Consider the following 20,635-nt stretch of genomic DNA (forward strand, 5'->3'; position numbering starts at 1 on the left):
AGCACATATAAAATAAATGAGTAACGAGTACTTGACACATATTTTGTAGGTATGAGGTATGAGTAGAATTTTTTTAAAGTAAATATCGCACCATACCATATCTAACGTAGGTATTAAGGTTGTCGTTCTGTAGATTGATTGGTACTGTAGATGAGTCAATTTGACAAAACTCAAATAAGGCATAAAAATAGCCATAGCAACGCTAGCATGTTATGTGTGCTCCTAGCCTTACTAGCAAAGAGGTGCGCACGATTCTCCGGCTCGGCAATTGGCGGACAATGGGCCCGGCATTCAGCGCCGCACCGCCGCGTCGCCCGCATGCCCACGTCGCGCCGCCTGCTCCCGCCGCGCTGGTTGCGCGGTAGCCGCTCGCCCCGGCCCGACGACGATGACGCCCGCGCTGGCACCTGGAGTCCGCGCCCCAACATGGACCGCCCTCGCCTATCACGCGTCCTCAGCTCGCCGCCCCTTCAAAATCAACCTCAAGACGAGGCAACACTCGAGAGAGGAGACTTTCCATCCATGGGGCATTTGGAATACGTCTCCTATGGCTCCTCACCACCTGCAGAGAGCGCCCCTAATATGTATGACAGCTTTGAAGAGCCCCCGCTCGACCTAACTGCGCATATTTGTGCGGAGTCAATACGTCAGAGCGCACATGAACAAATGAGAGCCGTCGGCGGTCGATTAAGGCTGCTAGACGAATTGGAATCGGGGGTCATTACCGTGGAGACAGCGATTGATACATTTTCTTCTTCGACCGAAGCAGAGAAGAATGTATGCCTGTTTTGGGCAGCGTTCCTGAAACTCTCACAACTTTTACCAATACTTGTAGAAGCGGGCGCGGATCCGATATATTGCGACGCGCTCGGTTTATCGCCGTTGCATGTAGCAGCCTTCAGCGGGTCTACAGAATGTGCAAACTTTTTGCTTTCCCGTGGTGTGGACCCTAATTACATGCCACGATGCTTTGCGCCACTCCACTGCGCGGCATTCGGAGATTCAGTGCAAGTGGCTAATTTACTAATCAGTCGAGGTGCCTCAGTCCATTCCGCGGTCAAGTACGTGAATTGTGAAGGTGGTTTACTTCATTGTGCCGTTCGAGCTAATTCCGTGGAATGTCTTAAACTGTTTATTTCACACGGCGTTGACGTAAATCTTATTGAGCCTGGCGGTACTAACGCCATTCACCTTGCCGCTGATCTGGGAATGCTTCAATGCCTTGCAATCTTACTGGATACACCCGGAGCAGATCCAAAAGTTAGGACGAGAGTTGGAGATAGGGAATCAACTGCTCTACATCTAGCGGCTGACGGCGGATTTGTAGAATGCGTTGATCTTTTACTCTCTAAAGGAGCCGATGCTAGCTTGAAGAATCACAGAGGCTTTACGGCTTTGCACCTAGCGGCGCGTGCAGCTAGTTTGGAATGTGTTGAATCACTGTTGAGACAAGGGAAAGCTGATCCAAATGCTAATGATTTCGATAACCGGACACCGCTTCATGCCGCTATCGGAAAATGTGATTCGGCTTGTGATATCATTGAAACTTTAATTAGTTGGGGTGCAAACGTTAACAAGAAAGACGAGTATGGCTTTACGCCGCTGCACCTCGCAGCACTCGACGGTCTCTCGGCTTGCGTCGAGACGCTCATATATCACGGCGCTGACGTCACTACGAGGTCTAAAAAAGGAAACTCTGCTCTCAATGTAATAGCCCGCAAGACCCCAGCGTCACTAGCTATGATCACGCGGAAACTTGATTGCGCTATCACTCTACATCATTCTCAGACTACCAATAGAGAAGTTGAGCTTGAACTTGATTTCCGTAGCATTTTACAACATTGCTACCCACGCGAGATCAGTTATCTTAATACGTTTGTAGATGAAGGACAGAAGGAAGTATTATTACATCCGTTATGTTCAGCTTTCCTATATATCAAGTGGGAAAAGATACGCAAATACTATATAGCAAGACTATTTCTCAGTTTCATATTCGTTCTATGTCTAACATTGTACGTCCTGACAGCGCTTGCGCATAATTGCTACAATGGTAGTAAAGATATGGAAGAAACTATACAAGAGCAGGAATTGTGTCAGAAGCAATCTATTCTCGGAGATCTTTTAAGGAAAAATCCCTTCGTAATTGAAATGCAATGGTGGGTGTTGGCTGGGATTACGATTTTTGAGATTTTTAGAAAAGTGTATGGTATAGCCGGTTACTCCACCGTCAGGCAATATCTCATGCAGTCGGAGAATATAATAGAGTGGTTTGTGATCATAAGTGTTTTTCTCATATCGTACATCTATACAAACATAACGTACACATGGCAAAACCACATCGGTGCCTTTGCGGTGCTCGCCGGATGGACAAACTTGATGATGATGATCGGGCAGCTACCAGTGTTTGGTACTTATGTGGCAATGTACCAAAAAGTTCAAAAAGAATTTGCAAAATTACTAATGGCATACTCATGCATTTTGGTCGGATTTACCATAAGCTTTTGTGTCATTTTCCCAGACTCATCTTCTTTCGCTAACCCATTTATGGGTTTTATTACCGTTTTGACGATGATGATTGGAGAGCTTAACTTAGATTTATTGCTAAACGAGCCGGACGGGAATGACCCTCCCCTGTTTTTAGAATTCTCGGCGCAAATAACATATGTGTTATTTCTTCTGTTCGTCACCGTCGTACTCATGAACCTACTAGTAGGTATAGCGGTACACGATATTCAAGGTTTAAGGAAGACAGCGGGTCTCTCGAAGCTCGTCCGACAAACAAAACTAATATCCTACATGGAATTGGCCTTGTTTAACGGTTATCTGCCTAAATGTCTGTTAAAAATACTCCACTCGTCGGCTCTCGTATCGCCACAGGCTTATAGAGTTGTGCTAAGTGTTAAGCCGTTAAATCCTAGCGAGAAAAGGCTGCCGAGGGATATCATGATGGCGGCATACGACATAGCAAAAATGAGAAAACAGTATGGGCATACGATATCTTCAAATGGATCTACTACTGGAGCATATTCGTGTTTCAAAAAGTATGAGAATAACAATGATTCTAGTTACCGAGAATACGGGTATTCGTCAGGATATTCCGGTTTGGGAAGTCTGCAAGTGAGGCTTGATGAAACTTCCGAGAATGTTCGCCAGCTGACGCAGGAAGTTCGTGAGCTGAAGAAATTGATCAGTGCCCAGCAACTGGTCATCCAGCAAGCGCTTGCTGTTACGATTGACTCTCGTTGATGATATAATGGCGCACCGTTTAGTTTCAATGCCATCGTACACAAGTCAATAAACTATCGCATTGTTGTATTGTTATGTTACTCTCGTTAGACGGGCTTGGACTTAATACTTAGAGGTGATATTTTCGTTTTAAGGCTAGTTTTAAGACTTTTAAGTAAATACGATGCAATCGGCATCAAATGCATTGTACCGAAGAAGTACCTAATTCAAGTTGCTACTATTCTATCTTAACATATGACTTGTGTGCATAAATTACTGTGATTTATTAAATTGAGTCTTAAATACGACATATTATTTACACTGTTTTGATGTTCTTGATGTCGATTGTAACGAACACTGTGATTGTAGGTAGTGCACCATAATAAAATTGTGACAATCATGACAATAAAGTTTTTCACATTCTATATTATTTTTTATTCGTTTGCCGCCCTGTCATTGTAGTGTGTAGTGCCAGTGTCAATACCCGTAATTTGGCATCCAGTAGAAAAAGGTTTAATGCCAACGCTTAACAAGGAAACAATCATGACATAATATAATGCGTTAGAGGGAGCAAGTAATATTGCTATCTCATTTTACCACATGGCTGCGTCCCTTGGGTGGCTGGCGCTGGCCCATTGTTGTACAGGGGCCTTTACCTATATCGGCATTGATCTTTTAATAGTAGGTAATCGCAGTGAGTAGTAAGGAGACTTTGGAGTCGAGCTACTGCTGGCGCCATCTATAAAAATACTATAGGTATACTTACTTTACTCATTGGGATATCCCGTAAATAGAAGGTATATTTTCTATAGATGTGCTATACGCGTGCGCCCGCGAGAGACAGAACAAACAACATACGCAATGCGACAAAATTATCTAAAAACATTCCCGACAAAATACCAAAAACAACCTACGTATAAGTGATATGAAGTTTAAAAACTAAACGCAGATAACGTCATGACGTTGTTACTGACAATGACATTGACAGAGGACATTTGGCACAACTGCGCGAGTGCGCGTTGCGCGCCGAAAGCGAAACAAAAACAAACTGTTCAATCGATCAATAGCCTGAAAAGAAAGGAAAATCTAGATTCAGGTCTTATCTCTTTCGCCCAGAGTGCTGGAAACTGCACCTGTAGTAGTGTTATCTGTGTTATTGATTCTGCGTCCCAAACTCATGATAACTGAGCACGTCCGGCATTTCAATGCAGGGCAGTTTCAAGATACAACTTATAAATATGGGGACGCGGGCTGCGGCTTGTGAGTATTACAACAGACGAGCCGTTTAAAAAGTTTTCATTCTAATAAAGCTTGCATGCATTGTCGCGTTTATTTTTCAGAGATTTGAGGAGGTAGAAAGCTTTTTGTGTATAATGCAGACGGTGGGTGAAGTGTGGCCGGAGCCGACGGGGACGAAAGGTGAGCTGGGGCTTTCGTTGGATTAGCACGACCCCGGCACGATCCGTTAGTAGCAGGGTGTCCACACCAGCTTAGTGTTTAGGCTGTAAGGTTGAGTCCGGTTAATACACGACCAAATAATGTACAGCCCAATAATAGGCGTCCACTTTTTTGGATGCGTATTATTGGGTTGTACACTACTGCCCTGTTCAAAGAGTGGCTTCGTATTATTGGCACGGACCGAGCTTGTACACCCTGATAACGCTCAACCCAATAATACACGACCCAATAATACGAATCCATTTAGTGGACGCCGAATATTGGTCGCATATTATTGGCCCGTACCGATAATGTTCGACCCGGGATTGCTCAACCCAAGAATGTACAGCCCAATAATTGGCGTCCACTTTTCGCTCCACACCACAGACTATAAATATTTGACACATAGAGTGATATTCTAGGGATGGGGCGACGATTTTTAAGTTTACGATTCAGTAATGTTGCCATGCGCAAAAAATAAGCAGATAATGGTAAGGTTAAGTAGCTAACATATTATCGCACCGCACCGCGATCTTGGTGCGTCGCGCCCATAAGTAAGAGCGAGAAAGAGATATATTTTTCTTCAGCCCGCTCCAGACTATGCGCGTGAATCGCGGGCGAAGCCGCGAACGCGAGTGTGTAGTCGATTTCGCTGTCTGCGAACATCGACGCCACACTTGCGTTCGCGGCTTCGCGCCGCAATTCGCGCACGAGTGTGGAGGGGGCTTTCCAGACGGAAACAATTGTTCGATCCATGAAATGTATACTTGGTCAAGCAGATCTGGTCAGTAGAAAAAGGCGGCAAATTTGAAAAATTTAGGCGCGTAGGGATCTCTTCCCATAGAAAATTTGAATTTCGCGCCTTTTTTTATTGATAAGATTTGCAAAACCAGCTATAATTAGAATAGAATGACAGAGAAAGGTGCCTGCAATTTGCACGCACCGCGACCCTTCGCACCGGTAAGTGAGGGCGAGAAAAAGATATCTGTTTCTCGCTCTCATTCATGAGTGCGACGCACCAGGGTCGCGGTGCGGTGCGATAGTGTGTTAGCTACTTTAAATGAGTATAGTTTTCCTGGTTCTTAGGCCCCGTACGCACGACAGCTTTTTCAACGCGCGTTAAAAAAAGCGTTTGAATGACACAAATGGATAACCATTTATGTATTCACACGACAACGGTGACGCTTTTATTCAGTGTTGTTGGATTTTAGACTTTAAGCTTTGGTCGTTAAGTCGAATTTAGAGTGCGACCAGATTCAAGCGCTTTTTTAACGCGCGTTGAAAAAGCTGTCGTGCGAATGGGGGCTTACTGACTGTCAAATTGGTTTGACCAGAGATACATATGTTTGACGAACTATAATTAAGTCTTCGTCACACAGGCGCGTTTTACGGGTGGCGCGCGAGCGGGGCGTGAGCGTTTTATATGTAAAGTAGCTATAGGTGGTCAAGCAAATCTTGTCAGTAAAAAAAGGCGTGAAATTAAAATTTTCTATGGGACGATATCCCTTCGCGCCTACATTTTTCCAATTTGCCGCCTTTTTCTACTAACAAAGAAAAGAGATACGTTTCTCGCTCTCACTTATGGGTGCGACACTCCAAGGTCACGGTGCGGTGCGATAGTCTGTTAAGCCCCCCATTCACACTACCTTGTAGTTCTGTAGTTCGCCTCGTAATCCGCCTCGTTGGGTAGGATCGTGTATGGGGGTTGCGGACTACGAGCCGTCCTACAAACTCAAGTAGGATGCCATAGTACTGGTGATGGACGGCAAAACAGAGGGCCTACCGCGAACCACGTTCGACGTGTTGCCCCTCCGTCGCGCGTGTAAATTCGTACGTAAGTGTGACAGGGCAGGGGTGCTGCCTAGCACGTCCAATGTGGTTCGCGGTAGGCCCTTAGTACCGTGTGTAAGCTATTTCTTGCTCCGTAGTCCTGTGAGGCGGACTACAAAGTAGGATGGTGTGTGAGCTATATCTTACACCGTAATCCTGCGAGGCGGACGACAAGGTAGGAGTGTGAATGAGGGGCTTTAGTTACGCGGCGCGCCCCGCTCACGCGCCGCCCGGAAAACGCGCCTGTGTGACGAAGCCTTTACAGAGAATTCTTATTAATAGTTTTTAACAGAAGTAGAAGACCGTTGGATCTGACCTAAGTTTCTGAGTTACACACTCTCTTTTTGTATTATTTAACGAAGACTTCCTTATTCCTTCGGGACTGATCGAATCGGTCGATTTGATCAGTAATGAAATTGGCGTCAATCTCCAATTTTAGATTTATGGTGATATTAATTAGAGCCCTCTTAATTGAATAAACGGGTATGTCCTTAAACCACGTCCAAGACCACCGGTGGACAGGCAGCAGCGTCCCTCAAATTCGGTGTACTCGACTGCGATCGCCAACCCGCCTGCCAAGCGTGGCGATTATGGCATTCACCCCCCAAAAAAGGGGGAGGCCTATGTTCAGCAGTGGACGTCTTATGGCTGAGATGACGATGATGATGATGAAATTGAATAAATGCCCCAGAACGAAAATACAAAAAACGAAAATCAAGAGTGAACAGGCACCTTCTGGGCGAGCTCGCTCCATCGTAGGCCACGTCTACGCCTCGGCTAGTCTGTGGCCATGAGTAAGCCCATTCATAATAAAAAAAAAAAAATACTAACCTCACAAATTGGTATTCTTGCGTCCGCACCTCATTTTATTGGTAATATCGGTCATTATCGGTCATTATCGGTGGTTGAATTCGGTGAGCCAAATTGGTATTTGCGTCCGCACCTCCTGATTCGATCGGGCAATTGAATCAGATTGGCGAAAAATTGACTAATCTGGATATGCCTTTAATTGACAAGAGTTTAAAGGATATCATACAAATACGACGGAATTAAAATAAAAGGTAACTTGCTTATAGAGTCTGGCTACTGAAATTTTACCTAAATTATTGGCGGGAAATTCAAAAAATCTTGGGCTGGTCACACTTTGTGTAGTAGGAATTATAGTTTTGATACTAGACAATATCTTTGATATTCTGTGCACAAATAAGGTACCTAAGGAAATAAGCTAAATAAACGTTTAAGTGCACTCAAAGTCAGCTCACATAATTTCTACCACTATTTAAAGTACAGTCAACGACAAACACACATGTTTACGTTCCAATATTTAGATTTTATAGATATTTTTCAGAACTTTTAATTTATCCGTTTCTTTATACACTTGTCCTATTTATGAGATTCAGGCATTAATAAATTCACGTACTTAATCAAAGTAATCGGCAAATGTTAGAACTAGTACTTAAAGTATCAAAATATTTATAGAGCACCAACCTCGTATTTTGTTTACATTTGGTTAGAAGTTGTAAACATTGCACTTTTTCATTATACAACGCTACACGTCGACTTCGCACATTGTCGTAATTATTTACGAGCTTAAATAATAGTTTGTGAACCTCACTCAGCATAGAAATTATTAATATTATTTAAAATAAACCCCATAAAAACCGCAAACAATTTGAATGAATGACATAAATCGACAACTGACTTTTAGCTTTTTTTCAAATCATAGACAATTGGTGATACAACAACGAAATATCTGTCAACAATTTTTGGCTAGCCAGACTCTACTGTTGTGTATTGCTATTGAATATAGTTCGTTTTTTTTAGCATTAGAAAGAACTCCACAGAAGCAAGCGTGCAGTCTTTATCGGGCTCTTTAATTGTTAATAATTATTGAATTATCTAATGTAGCATGGTCAATACATATAATTTACTTCAAATTATTACCGCTGAATGTGCCGGATTTGGAACCAGAAGCTTACTTCTGCGAAGTTCTTTCTAATGCTAAAAAAAACGGACTATAGCTTGGATTGCTCATGATAAAATTAATCTTGATTGAATTTCTTTCAGATCAAAAATCAAGCCTCAACATCGCAATCCCTCAACTCAAAAAAAAGATTCCGATTGTTGACGCTAGAGATATAATTATTTCCAAAAAGCGTGCACAAATAACAGATGCACGTGAAATATTAGCTGAACTAGCTCACAGATTAATAATATGTGTCTACAGATTAGTATAGCCGCCCGTCATACTTTTTTTTTCTATTTATTTTTAGAGCTTGTCACTGAGGTGAACATGTCGCTCCATAAAAAACTACAAATTTATACATTCTTACAACTAACTTATTCTATATACTAAAGCCTTTCGTACAAGCTGCAATAGCATCCGACGAAGGAGCAGCCAGGACACTATTGCAGCCCCCAACATAGCATTAATGGCTTACGCCCGTCATACTGGGTCATACTGAACAACTTTTTCTATCGGACCAACCCCGAAATCCCAAAAAAAATATTGGCCTTCCCATAGAAAACGTCGACATCCACTCGATCAAAATGTATGAAACGGCCAAAAAAGCTTAAGTGATTACGAAGTTGGTCCCATTATAAATGTCATAACTGAAAAATTTGAATTTGATTAGCCTAGTAGCCAATCAGGTAGCGGTGATTGCTAAAGGGGCTTATACATAGAACACGGACCTAATGTAAAGCCTCCTCCAGACTATGCGCGTGAATCGCGGGCGAAGCCGCGAACGCAAGTGTGGCGTCGATTTCGCAGATTGTTCACGTCTTCGCGCCTTGTTCTCCGTTTTTTGTCGGTATTTCGGCCCGCGTCAAAGGAGACGCGAAGCGCGAACTTGCAAGACTCCACATTACACACTATTTTGGCTTTTCTGTGGCCAGATAAACATTAATTATATTATGATTATATTATATTACATTAAGCAGCTATATTTTACGGTTTCACAAGAAATCAAAATAGAAAAACAGCTAAATCACGTATGATGCCATAGATAACTAACAGTTAAACTCGATCAGCTGATGCTTTTCCGCCATCTTGCCGCAAACCAAACTGCGAAATCGCCGTGAAGTGTGCGAGTGTGGAGTCATACATCAACTTCGCGATATGATCGCTCCGCGGCGTCGCGCCGCGATTCACGCACATAGTCTGGAGGCGGCTTAAAGCGCCCTCCAGACTATGCGCGTGAATCGCGGGCGAAGCCGCGAACGCGAGTGTGGAGTCTAGTTCGCTGATATGCGAAATCGACTCCAGACTCGGCTTCGCGCCGCGATTCGCGCACGAGTGTGGAGCGGGCTTAACGATGCATTTTTACAAATCGGTCGTTACAGCCGGTCGCAACGACGGACTCTAAGCCCCCATTCGCACGAGAGCTTTTTCAACGCGCGTTAAAAAGCGCTTGAATCTGTCCGCACTCTAAATTCGATTTAATGACCAAGGCTTAGGTAAAGCCCGCTCCAAACTCGTGCGCGAATCGCGGCGCGAAGCCGCGAACGCGAGTCTGGAGTCGATTTCGCATATCAGCGAACTAGACTCCACACTCGCGTTCGCCGCTTCGCCCGCGATTCACGCGCATAGTCTGGAGGGCGCTTAAGTCGAAAATCTAAAGTTGCTAACACACTATCGCACCGCACCAAGGTCATTGTGGGACGCACCCATAAGTAAAAGGGAGAAAGCGATATCTCTTTCTCCCTCTTACTTATGGGTGCGTCCCACAATGACCTTGGTGCGGTGCGATAGTGTGTTAGCAACTTTACAACGCGTGATAAAAGACCGTAGTTCTGTAGAAAGTGACCAACTTTTTATATTTGTCAAAGTGACTTACACCCTAACTCAGTAGCTTTGGTCTCTTTCTGCATTGATAAAAAAATTGAGTTGGTCGTTTTCTGCATAACTACGGTCAATTTAGCGCCACCGCTGTCGTGTGAATAAATACACATGTATCTATTGGTGTCATTCAAACGCTTTTTTAACGCGCGTTGTAAAAGCGCCCGTGGGAATGGGGGCTAAAGGCGTATCCTGACCAGATCCTGACTAGTAAATTTTTCGCCAATCTGATTAAATTGCCCAATCGAATCAGGAGGTGCGGATGCAAACACCAACTTGGTTCGCCGAATTCAACCGCCGATAATGACCGATATTACCGATAAAATGAGGTGCGGACGGTTGAATATCAATTTGTGAGGACTGACGCCACACTGTGGGCAGAAATTAGGCTGTCATTGACATAGAAACCGAAGTTATTTTTATGTTTTCTTGATTGAAATCGGTTTTGCTAGGCATTGTTATAGTAACCTATGAATTTTAGACGATTAGGTATGAAAGTTGTGGAATGAGAGTTACGAATAAAAAAAAAAATCGGGGTGCACTCCTGGGGGCCGATTTTTTAAATTCGACTACTCGATTTCGTGTATTAAATTTCGTTCAATAATATCTCTACTACTAGGCATTTAAATTCTACTAATAGAATTGAAAACGAGTGGTCAATACCACTCGATTCCCAATTTCTATCGCTAGTATTTCAAAAATTAGCATTTCGCCGTTTTCCACCGATTTCCGAACGATCGAACGATCGAATTTCAAAAATCGGCCCCCTGGAGTGCCGACAGAAGTGAAAACTCAATGACTAGTCCAAAATGTCTGCAGCACTACCTATGTATAATTGACCCATCCTCCTTACTATTGAAAAACTTTAGTTCCGAAATTGCTGGCTAGTGAGCTTAAATTTGTAGCGTTAATTGTTTAAAATTCGAATAGAAATTGTAAAGTTACCTTGCAGACCTCGCATCTAAATATATTTGGTCATGATAAGTATTCTGAGTTTTCACTTTTATTAGCGATTTTATCAAGATGCAGCTTTATTGAATTATATTTGAATAAAGTTAGAATGTAACTGAGATTCTCGTATTTCAGCCCGTACAAGATTAGAACATTGAGCTTTATTGCTTAAATAATATAAAAGTTCCAGTTTTAAATAATTCACCTGATTATGATACGTTATGACCTGGTTATGACTAAAGTTCTTTGGTGAATAACATTGTGCGTGACACATGACGTCAGCCGTCGTCGTCGTCGTTACGCGTTATGTGTTACGCTGTATCGAGTTTATCATTTTTTCCCCACCTCAAAAAGTGCTCAGCGCCGCTAAAGAAGTTTTCACTTCAAAAAAATGTATGGAGCAGGAACAAAAAATCATTATTACTTAGTCAAGAAACAAAACAAACCGTAATATCTTCGCAGGTGGTTATACTACGAATTATTTGTGATTTTTTGGCATACTACATATTATTATATCCGTCACGGGTGCGGCTTTTTTTAAAATCATTAATTGTTTCTATGGGAAAAGCACAAAAACCAAAGTCAACATAATATATATTAAGATTTTTTTTGACTGAAATGGGTCTTGCCCCAGTATGTTTATGCTAAGTTGTAAGTTTCAGACGATTTGAGTCGAAAATACTAGTTATGATTTTTTTTCAAACAAAATGTATTTAGCCGGTACAAAAAATCAAAATATCTCACAACAGTTGACTTTGGTTTTCGTGCTTTTTCCATAGAAACAATTAATGTTTTTTTTTAAAAAGCTGCACCCGTGACGGATATATGTAATATGCCAAAAAATCACAAATAATTCGTAGTATAACCATCTGCGAGAATATTACGGTTTGTTTTGCGGTTCTTGAGTAGGTACTTAATAATGATTTCTTGTTTCTGCACCATACATTTTTTTGAAAAAAATTCGTAACTCGACAATTTTCATTCCAAAGCGTGTAAAATTCATAGAGTCGGACCAAAAAAAGTCTGCAGCGGATTTGATAGCCCACGCAGTGCAAGTGTCATTTAAACGTCATAATTTCATAGAAGTTTGACGTTTAAAATAACACTTTCACTGCGTGGGCTATCAAATCCGCTGCAGACTTGTATAGTACGATAGCTGCCTTTTAGGACAGTAAAAAAAAAAGTGGTCGGCCAAATCCTGTGTTGGCAGGTTAATGTGTCCGACCAATTTTGTGGTACCACGTAAGAGCTACAATTTACCTCATCGAAAAATAGAATGAAACAAACGGATTATAATAGCTAAAATAAGCCTGTTGACTTATGGCTTAGTCGGCCTCACCTTAGCCGGGCAGTTTTTGCAGTCCGACCACATTTATAAAGAATAATAATTTCTTTATTGAAAATATGGTTTCTTCGCAGCTTGAACTTAACTTAATAATGCTAACTGAAAAAAGTCATAAGTAAATGAGTCCATGGAGGTCTTAGAGGGCTTTAAAAAAAAGAAAACATTCAGTTCAAATTTTATTCATAAATCTATCTACTTAATATCTAAATAACGTTTTCTAACTACCGACGTGGTTTCAGAGTAACACTTACGTTGAGATGATGTCTCACAGATGTCAAAAATAAAAAGGTTTTCATCGATTTTTGACAAGTTTTGAATCGTATATCCTACTTTTCCACTACAGATAGAATGAGGAGGCATAACTGACATTTTATCACGCGGTGGCGCCTCCATAGTGGAGTTGCTGTCACTGTCAAATCACATACATTGTTTCCAATAAATTGTAAACATTCTCCTTTTTTAACCGAGTTCCAAATCCCAAAGGAAGAGGTTATCAATGCGGTTGTATGTTTTTTTTTCTCCACAATACTGCAATAGTGTGCGACAAATTGTGGAAATATACCTATAGGATCTCCCTTTTTTCCCAAGGACCCGATATGCATAAATCGGTGAGAAAAAGCTTTGAGTACCAAAAACTAAGGCAAATGACAAAGACCGTTTGTGTAGGCTGCAATTTAAGGAAGATAAATATTTTGGAAAGAGTAAATACACAGGTAAGCTAAGTTTTAACGAAGTAGTACATAATTTAGGGCATAATGGCTTGGCTACACATGCTGTATTCCATACGCATCATGACTTTGTGTACCTATCTGATGGGCGGGCGTATATGAAACGCCTTCTTGTACATGCAGGTGATCTAGGTATACACCAAAGCTTAGTTTTCAATCGAACACTTGTAATATAACAGGAAAAACTGCACGTGAGCCTTCCAAAATTTTAATAAATGGTAAAATACACAAGATAACCTCACATATATTAAGTGATTATCTTTGTATCAAATCAGCCTTTTTTCCATCAACTGTAGCATTTCTCCTTCGAAGCTCGGTTAGTAGAAAAAAAATTCCCACCTTTTACCAGTGGTAACTACTGGGAATAAAAATTCCCAGTAGGTACCACCAAACCGAGTTGGTGGTAACTACTAGGATTTTTTTTTCTCAGTAGTTACCACTGGTAAAAGGTGGGAACTAGTGGAAATAACCCTTTTATTGTTAATAATTACTGTTAATCATAATCATCTTGTTATTTCTTCGACTCGCAAAGGCGTTATGTGCCCTTCAAACCATTTTATCTTATACATTTCATCTCTTAATGTCCAGTCACAATGTGTGGCATCAAATTTGATGCAAGTGGATTCTGCCGCACACCGCCACATTGAATTTGTGAAAGCCATCCGTAACAAGCCATACGTCAACAGGTTTATTTTAGCTATTATAATCCGTTTGTTTCATTCTATTTTTCGATGAGGTAAATTGTAGCTCTCACGTGGTACCACAAAATTGGTCGGACACAGGAACCTGCCAACACAGGATTTGGCCGACCACTTTTTTTTTACTGTCCTCAAAGGCAGCTATAGTACCATACAAGTTTCATACGATTTTTCGATAAAAAATTTTTGATGATTTTTTTATAATTTTGGTCGGACTGCAAAAACTGCCAGGTTAAGGTGAGGCCGACCAAGACATACGTTAACAGGCTTATTTTAGCTATTATAATCCGTTCGTTTCATTCTATTTTTCGATGAGGTAAATTGTAGCTCTCACGTGGTACCACAAAATTGGTCGGACACAGGAACCTGCCAACACAGGATTTGGCCGACCACTTTTTTTTTACTGTCCTTTTGAGGCAGCTATCGTGCCATACAAGTTTCATACGATTTTTCGATAAAAATTTTTTGATGATTTTTTAATAAATTTGGTCGGACTGCAAAAACTGCCAGGTTAAGGTGAGGCCGACCAAGACATACGTCAACAGGCTTATTTTAGCTATTATAATCCGTTTGTTTCATTCTATTTTTCGATGAGGTAAATTGTAGCTCTCACGTGACCCAATAAATCTGGTCGGACTGCAAAAACTGCCAGGCTAAGGTGAGGCCGACCACTTTTTTTTTACTGTCCTCAAGGTCAGGTATCCTACCATAAAAGTTTCATTCTATTTTTCGATGAGGTTTTTTTTGATGAATTTTTGTCCAACGTTTTTGCCATTTGTACAAAATCTGCCAGGTTAAGCCTAGGCCGACCAAGTGCGTTGGAAGCTACTAAATGTCAGGTACCTCTACAGGGTAGGTATATTCTATTTTTTGATGAGGTTTGTTTCATGCAGCCGGCCACCGGACTATTATTAAACGTCAAAACTTCTATGAAATTATGACGTATAAATAACATTTGCACTAGTTGCACTGCACTGCTTATAATGCTATCAAAATCATTGCAGAATTTTCTTGGTCTAACTCTATTCATTCACCAGTCAAGCTAACATGTAGATACAGGGTCAACCAAAACAGCCAAAAACGCGAGCGCAGCGAGCCCCAAATTTTTTGTTGACAATATCGCAAGGCTGGGTATCGATCTTCACCTGGGCCTAAAAGTCTGAAGTGCCCCCGTGAGGGGAACTTTCATGTGGAGTCAAAGCCGTGCTTCAGGCTTCAGGATAAGTAGTTGAGCACAGACTCCAACCTTCGGTCGGACACTAGTTTTGTGTGAGGAGAGAGATTAAACAACGATGCTGGCGGAACCGACGCTTCTATGACGTTACAAATACAAACCCGTAACGGTTCTTGCGGCCCTCAATTTACCGGATTTTTCTTTGATTTACCGGTATTATTGATTGACATTTCGGGCTTTTACCGATCAGCATCGGTAAAACTTGGGGTTTTCCGGTAAATCCTAGGTTTTACCGTACTTCGGGCTTATGTACAATTAAACGACGCATTAACACGGCAGGTGCACTTCGCCCCCCTCATCTTGGCAATGGCCGCGTAAAGCATCATCATCAGGCCTTTTATATATTTACAGATGATTAAAATAATTAAGCAGCATCTGTGATCTAGCGACAGGACCGCTCGTGGCTATATATATATATGACACAATTTTTGAACGGCATAATCGTCCACATTTCTGTCAAGTAATACGAGGGTCCGCACCAGGGATGTTGCGAATATTCGCATCCGCATCCGCGGAACATCCGCATTATTTTCAACATCCGCATTCGCATAAAATCGATGCGGAGCATCCGCATGATGCGGATGTCGACCAAGTAGGTAACAGGGTATTAGAGACGGCACCGCTGGCGTAAGTGTAAAGGCTCTAGTACACAGTGGTCAAGGATGGTCCATGCCAAGCCATGCTTTGCAATGCGCAACAGTAGGCCTATATCACGTAGGTGTTCACACAATGGTGCGTCAAAAAAAAAAAAAAAAATTGCAGGCTCTGATTCATATAAATCTATAATAAACTGATAAGTCTCTTCATTGCTCCACAATGATGACATTTTGTGCTATTAACATTGAATCAAGCGGTCAAAAATTCAAGAAACTAAACAAACAATGGCGACTGTGTGAACTGCACCACAGGCCACGGTACGCCACGATTCCTTTGAAGTGTGCCAAAAAACCGACAACTCCCCGATTGCTCACCACGGCTGATACAACTGACGGCAGTCGTCCGCCATTGCATACCATAGCATAGCCCCCTGTACACAATGGCCAGGGTGTGGCATGGCCCATCCTTCACTGTGTACTGGGGCCTTTAGGTAATTTCGTCATTATATATAACGAAATCGTCTAGATCCCGAAAAACCGGCCAAGTTATTGTTTATTAAATAAAACACACCTATGTGACGTCCCACAGGTAAAGGTACCTTATGGCGGTTGGCGCTTACGCTATTATTAACGCCGCTCCAATATTATTGCGGCGCCATGCGACGTAAGCGCCAGCCGCCATAAGGTACCTTTTGCCGTGGAACGTCACCTATATTCTTGTTCAAATACTAAACGGTTCGTTTTTTTTTAAATAAAAAATACTAAATATGTAACATTTGACGTTTTTTGAGTACCAAATCTTGACATCCGCATCCGCATCCGCGGATGTGAGGCTTTAAATATCCGCATCCGCGGATGTCATAAAAAATCTGCATCCGCAACATACCTGGTTCGCATTAAGGCGACCCTCATCGCACATATATGTCTTATTGCTCGTTTTCGGGCCAAGTCTTAAAACCAGGACCTAACATTGGTTACGCGACCTCTTAAAAGGTGTTCTTCCACTCAACGCGGTGTGTTGCTAGGTCTTTCCATGAGTTGCAGTGCTTTATTGTTAAACGCAATCATATTACGCTTTACGCAGTCTTTAAAGAGGAGTAATGACGTCTTACGTTGCACTTGCCTAATAGCACTGTCCATTCGTTAAACATGCCCTAGCCGCCGCAAACGTCTCTGTTTGAGTAGCGCGGTCTCAGATTATAAGCGCGGTGATACTAGGAAGCTTAGCAAACTCCAGCGCACTTTCGTTGGTAACCAGTAACCCTGTCTTTCCATGTTATGTTTAGTATACCATACCTACCTACTCCGAAGGCAGCGCACGTGGAAGGTGTTAATTAAGTCTTCGTTCCTGATTAGCTTACGACGTCCAGGTTTCGGCCCCCTACAAGAGTATTCTCTAAAGACACAAGTTTGGTAGACAGTTATTATGGTCTTTGTCGTAAGGTGTTTGATATTCCATACGAGTACTCTTGCATATAGCCCTTCGGTTTGCATTATAAGAATTCAGCTGTGACCCAGTTACACCTATACAAACTCTTTAGATAGAAATAGGTTTTTTTACCTTTTATTTTAGCATAGGTTTTTTTTAACGTAGTAGTTCCCTACGGTAAGTACCCTAAAAAGGGCAGCAAAATTAAGCCTACCAAAAATAAACGAAGTATTAAACACATTGGCTGCCCACCATCCTTCACCTAAAGTGTATCTCCCACGCCCCTTACAAATTTAGTGATCCCAGCATCTGACTATACATTTATTACTGAGGTCAATAAAGAGGTAACGAGCTTTCGATTCCACTGGTGATGCTCATGGGCACACAGAGAAGATTACGTGATCCCAACGGTGATGTTCAATGTTCATGGCAGCCAACGTGTTAAAAGATTAGCCTGCCAGGCTTTCCAGTTATATTAGGCTATATTGGTGTGCATATAAGTGAAACAACGACATATGTGCAACGTCTTGTAATATATTGATAATGATAGTAAATATATTTATGGAAGCATAGATTAAGTACATTTAATGTAGGCAATGACTAATGACATTCATTTATACAAATTAATAATAAAAATATCATTTAAAGTATATAATTATGGTCCTATTTTCCCGCACTAGTGCGTAAAATAGCACTTTTCGTGCGTATGTCAAAAGCTTAAAGGGCCATGTACTGTAAAACGTTGTACGATACACGTGCGAATAGGTAATTTGCAAATCGTGTGGATTTAAAACACTCCCTTCGGTCGTGTTTTAATTTATCGCCACTCGTTCGAATTTCCTCTTTTCCGCACTTGTATCGTAAATAACTATTCGCCGCCCTAGGCCCCAGGCCCTGTATAGCCGCCTCTTTCAATAGCACTTGAAAGAGGGTTCTATGAGGTTCATGTTGTTCTAACTAAACAGTGATAGTGATACGTTTCAGCATTAGAACATTATATTTTTCACCACACCTACTCGGAAAGGCTCACTTAGCACTTCAAAAACTGATAGCAAAGTTGCATTTTATTCACATGTGAGGCAAAGTAATCAAATGCAAATTTTGAGTTGTTTTCTTATGTTTGCCGGTAGAACTGACTTTTATGATGATTTTGGATGATAAATATTTAATAGGTAACATTAATTTGGATTTGATTTTGTTTGATATTTTACATTTAATATTTGCTTCGGGTCGGTGTGGTGAAACATTTTGTGTTTCACTCGGGAGCAAATTTTGTTTAACCCTCGCGCTTTGAAACCCTCGCAACGCTCAAGATTCCATTTTTTTAACCACTCGCTACGCTATCGGTTCAATTTTGGAATCTTTCGCTTGCTCGGGTATCAATATTAGCACGAGCGATTGAACAACAACTTTGCCCCCGAGGGAAACAGATAACTGTTACTGCGGGGCGGGGGCGGGCGCGGCGGGCGGGGGCCTGGCGACAGGGCTGCTGACATGAATCGCGAATATATAACATGTTATATTAGACCAGTCAAATCTTACAAAAAAATCTCCTAAAAAAACAATGCGTGATGTAGTTCTATATTTTTTTGTATATTGTTTGGAGTCCTTGGAGGAATGTGAAACTATATTTTGCAAGCAAAAAAAAGTTGTGCTCCCTGCGTAATTTGCAAAAAACTGCAAACATTTCGGTGATTTTTCAGTTTTTGCACTTTTATTAATAAACTATGGATTTTTGGTCAAAACTTGCTATGTAATGTTAAAAAAACATTAAATTTGGAACAATTTAAGCCCATGTACAGCGCCGCATGTTAAATAGTTCATGAGATATGGAACTTTAAAAAAAAGGTATTTTTTTCCTTAGAATGAAATTTTTAGCTTTTCCTATATTTCAGGACAAATATCGGCACAACCGCTCATGCTATGAGATATATTGCGATGAATAAAGTTGTAGCAAATTTAATTACCTTTCATTTAAGTGCAAGAAAGAGTCAGTAAGTTCTACACTTCTCTAATTATCGTAAAAAAATGAAATTGCTATAATGAGGAAGGCAACTAATGTATTGTTAAAATCCGTACAAAAGGCAGTACCATCGTCGAGAGTGCCATCTACGATGAGGTTTTACCGGCCTTCTCCGATACCAGCAGAGCGATGTTAGAGATCAGCCATTTTTAAAATGCACTCCCCTCTTAAGCACTTCATTCATTCAGTAATGAAATCAAGATACAAACTGTAGTTTGGCTTGTTTTTAGGCTGCACTTTTTGGTCGTGGCCATTGATTGTAGTCCACGATACCGATTCTTATTTAAGAATTAGTTCTGGTTTTGATCTTGTTTTGATACGACCTGGACGATAGTTCACGGTGATTGGCGTGGTGTTGGCGAAACGCACCAGAATCACTGGAAGTTGTGTCATTAGATATCTAGCTGTCGCTTTTTCGCGCTCTTGAGTGTACTGTGAGTCGTGTTAATACAAGATTACGATAATATCATAACCACAACAAATTGATACATCAGAATCTGCTACCATTACCCACGCTAAGTATATGTTTGTGCTATAGGCATGTATGTGACTCAGTCTTGTCAAGTTACCAGTATATTATAACTTCTTCAGTAGTTTACCGTATTTACACGTAATATTGCAAATTCTTTCCTAATGGCTGTTAAGGCTAAATGTATGTGGAGCTACTGCTCAGTGAGTTGTCAATCCACGGGTTGTGACTATAAATAACTAATTCAGTATTTACTGTACAAATGAATTTATAGTCTGAACCAATTAAAAATAAAAATAATTGGACTAATTTGTCAATAGAAAATACGGCAAATACATATTGAAGTTTTTGAATTACAAATTGGATATTTAAGTACCTATAACAAAAATTTTGTAAATTATTTGGTATAATACTAAGGTATGATATGTATAAGGTATGTGTAATTCGTAACCAAATATATCTCAATGTTAACATGTTTAACTAATTATGCCAAAAGAATATCTCATTGCTAGAAAGTAACTAACAAATGTATGCAATCTGCCCGGCTTGGCAGATCATGCATCATGTTAACACACACTTATCTATACCTTACTGAATAAAAACTAGTACATACTACGTGTTTCGTTTAGTTCTTCTTCTATTCCCGATTTGGTTTGTCAATCTATACACCTGTGTATGTAGTTAAGACTCGTAGTAATAGGATATTGCTAGTTAAAACCCGTAGATTATAACACAAACGTATACCTAGAGTGGGTAATGGTAGCTGATTCTGATGTATCCATTTGTTGTGGTTATATTCGATATAGGATATTATCGTGATCTTGTATTA

At 41.0% G+C, this 20,635-nt stretch overlaps 2 protein-coding genes across 2 annotated transcripts in view; both read left to right on the forward strand.

Moving 5' to 3' along the window:
• Positions 1 to 265: 265 nt before the first annotated feature.
• Positions 266 to 3,650, forward strand: LOC134666337 (transient receptor potential channel pyrexia). The gene has a single exon (XM_063523488.1). It carries the CDS (start codon positions 319 to 321, stop codon positions 3,244 to 3,246), a length of 2,928 nt encoding a protein of 975 aa, XP_063379558.1. The 5' UTR covers positions 266 to 318; the 3' UTR covers positions 3,247 to 3,650.
• A 590-nt stretch (positions 3,651 to 4,240) lies between these two features.
• Positions 4,241 to 20,635, forward strand: part of LOC134665188 (protein unc-79 homolog) — an 83,210-nt gene continuing 66,815 nt past the window's right edge. The window contains exon 1 of the mRNA XM_063522095.1: positions 4,241 to 4,485. Coding sequence (XP_063378165.1) covers positions 4,431 to 4,485 — 55 coding nt within the window. The 5' untranslated portion in view covers positions 4,241 to 4,430. The remainder of the gene's footprint in view (positions 4,486 to 20,635) is intronic.

Source organism: Cydia fagiglandana, chromosome 1, assembly GCF_963556715.1.
Source record: "Cydia fagiglandana chromosome 1, ilCydFagi1.1, whole genome shotgun sequence".
In the NCBI taxonomy this organism is placed as follows: domain Eukaryota; kingdom Metazoa; phylum Arthropoda; class Insecta; order Lepidoptera; family Tortricidae; genus Cydia; species Cydia fagiglandana.